At 72.7% G+C, this 1184-nt stretch overlaps 1 protein-coding gene across 1 annotated transcript in view; it reads left to right on the top strand.

The window, feature by feature from the left end:
* The window catches only part of KCNQ2 (potassium channel, voltage gated KQT-like subfamily Q, member 2), a 29425-nt gene that overhangs the window by 27258 nt on the left and 983 nt on the right, over nucleotides 1–1184 (top strand). Inside the window, exons 13-14 of the mRNA XM_012728164.1 lie at nucleotides 425–548; nucleotides 948–1178. Of these exons, the coding sequence (XP_012583618.1) occupies nucleotides 425–548; nucleotides 948–1178 (355 nt within the window). The remainder of the gene's footprint in view (nucleotides 1–424; nucleotides 549–947; nucleotides 1179–1184) is intronic.

Below are 1184 nucleotides of genomic sequence, written 5' to 3'. Positions count from 1 at the left end.
CCGGCCCCCTAGCGCGTCCCAGTGGCGCCCCCCAGTGGCGCCTCCCCTGCCCTGCGCATGCAGCGCCCTCGCCCGCGCTTCTGCTGTTCCTGCTGCGGACGCCTGACTGCTGGACCCGCCGGACCCCGGGCCCAACGGCACATTCCGTGGGAGCAAAGCTGGGGGCGGGGAACTGGCCCCAGATCCCTCCACTTTACTCCTCCTCAATGTGCTGGGGCCGCTGGGCGGGATGGACAAGGCTCGGCCCAGAGGTCAGGGCAGGCCAGAACCAGGCGCCCGGCGTCCACCTGGGCTGGCACCCCACCGCCCCCCAGTTGGCTCTGGGCCCGCCAGGAGTCTGGATCTGGGGCTGTGGCCTGGCCCAGGAGCGGGCCTCGGCCTGGCCGCACCCGTCCTCACGCCGGGGCGGGTCTCTTGCCGGCAGAGTGGACCAGATAGTGGGGCGTGGCCCAGCCATCACGGACAAGGACCGCACCAAGGGCCCCACGGAGCCGGAGCTGCCCGAGGACCCCAGCATGATGGGGCGGCTGGGGAAGGTGGAGAAGCAGGTGGGTGTCCGCGCTGCTGCCGGAGTTCGCCGTCCACGCCCTCCCGAGGCTGGGCCAGCCCTGACCGCGGCACCAGGGTTTATGTGCTGCCCGGGCCGGGGGTGCACCGTCAGCTCCCGAGGACGAGGGGGCCGTCCCCGTTGTCCTCCGCCTGACTTCCCCACGGTCCCCTGGACGGTGTCCTCGGACCAGGCGGGAAGCCCCCCAGAAAAGGGGCTGGGGTCATCGTGCTGGATGGGGTGGGGCGACCCGAGCCGGAACCCAGGGGCTGGTGGGGCGTTCTGCTGCGGCTGCTCTGTGCACTGCCACCCCACACCCCCGGGAGCAGCCCGGACCCCCCGCACCCCCAATCTAGGGGCAGCCGCCCAGCAGCTTGGCGCCCGGCGGCCCCTCCTGCAGGTCCTGTCGATGGAGAAGAAGCTGGACTTCCTGGTGGGCATCTACGTGCAGCGCGCGGGCATCCCCCCGGCCGAGACCGAGGCATACTTTGGGGCGAAGGAGCCGGAGCCGGCGCCGCCCTACCACAGCCCCGAGGACAGCCGCGAGCACGGCGACAGGGCGGGCTGCATCGTCAAGCTCGTGCGCTCCAGCAGCTCCGGGGGCCAGAAGAACTTGTCCGCGCCGCCCGCCGCCCAG

This window comes from Condylura cristata, unplaced genomic scaffold (genome assembly GCF_000260355.1).
Source record: "Condylura cristata isolate star-nosed mole 26May11 unplaced genomic scaffold, ConCri1.0 scaffold00022, whole genome shotgun sequence".
NCBI classification, from domain to species: Eukaryota; Metazoa; Chordata; class Mammalia; order Eulipotyphla; family Talpidae; genus Condylura; species Condylura cristata.
This window is presented reverse-complemented; position numbering and strand designations above follow the sequence as displayed.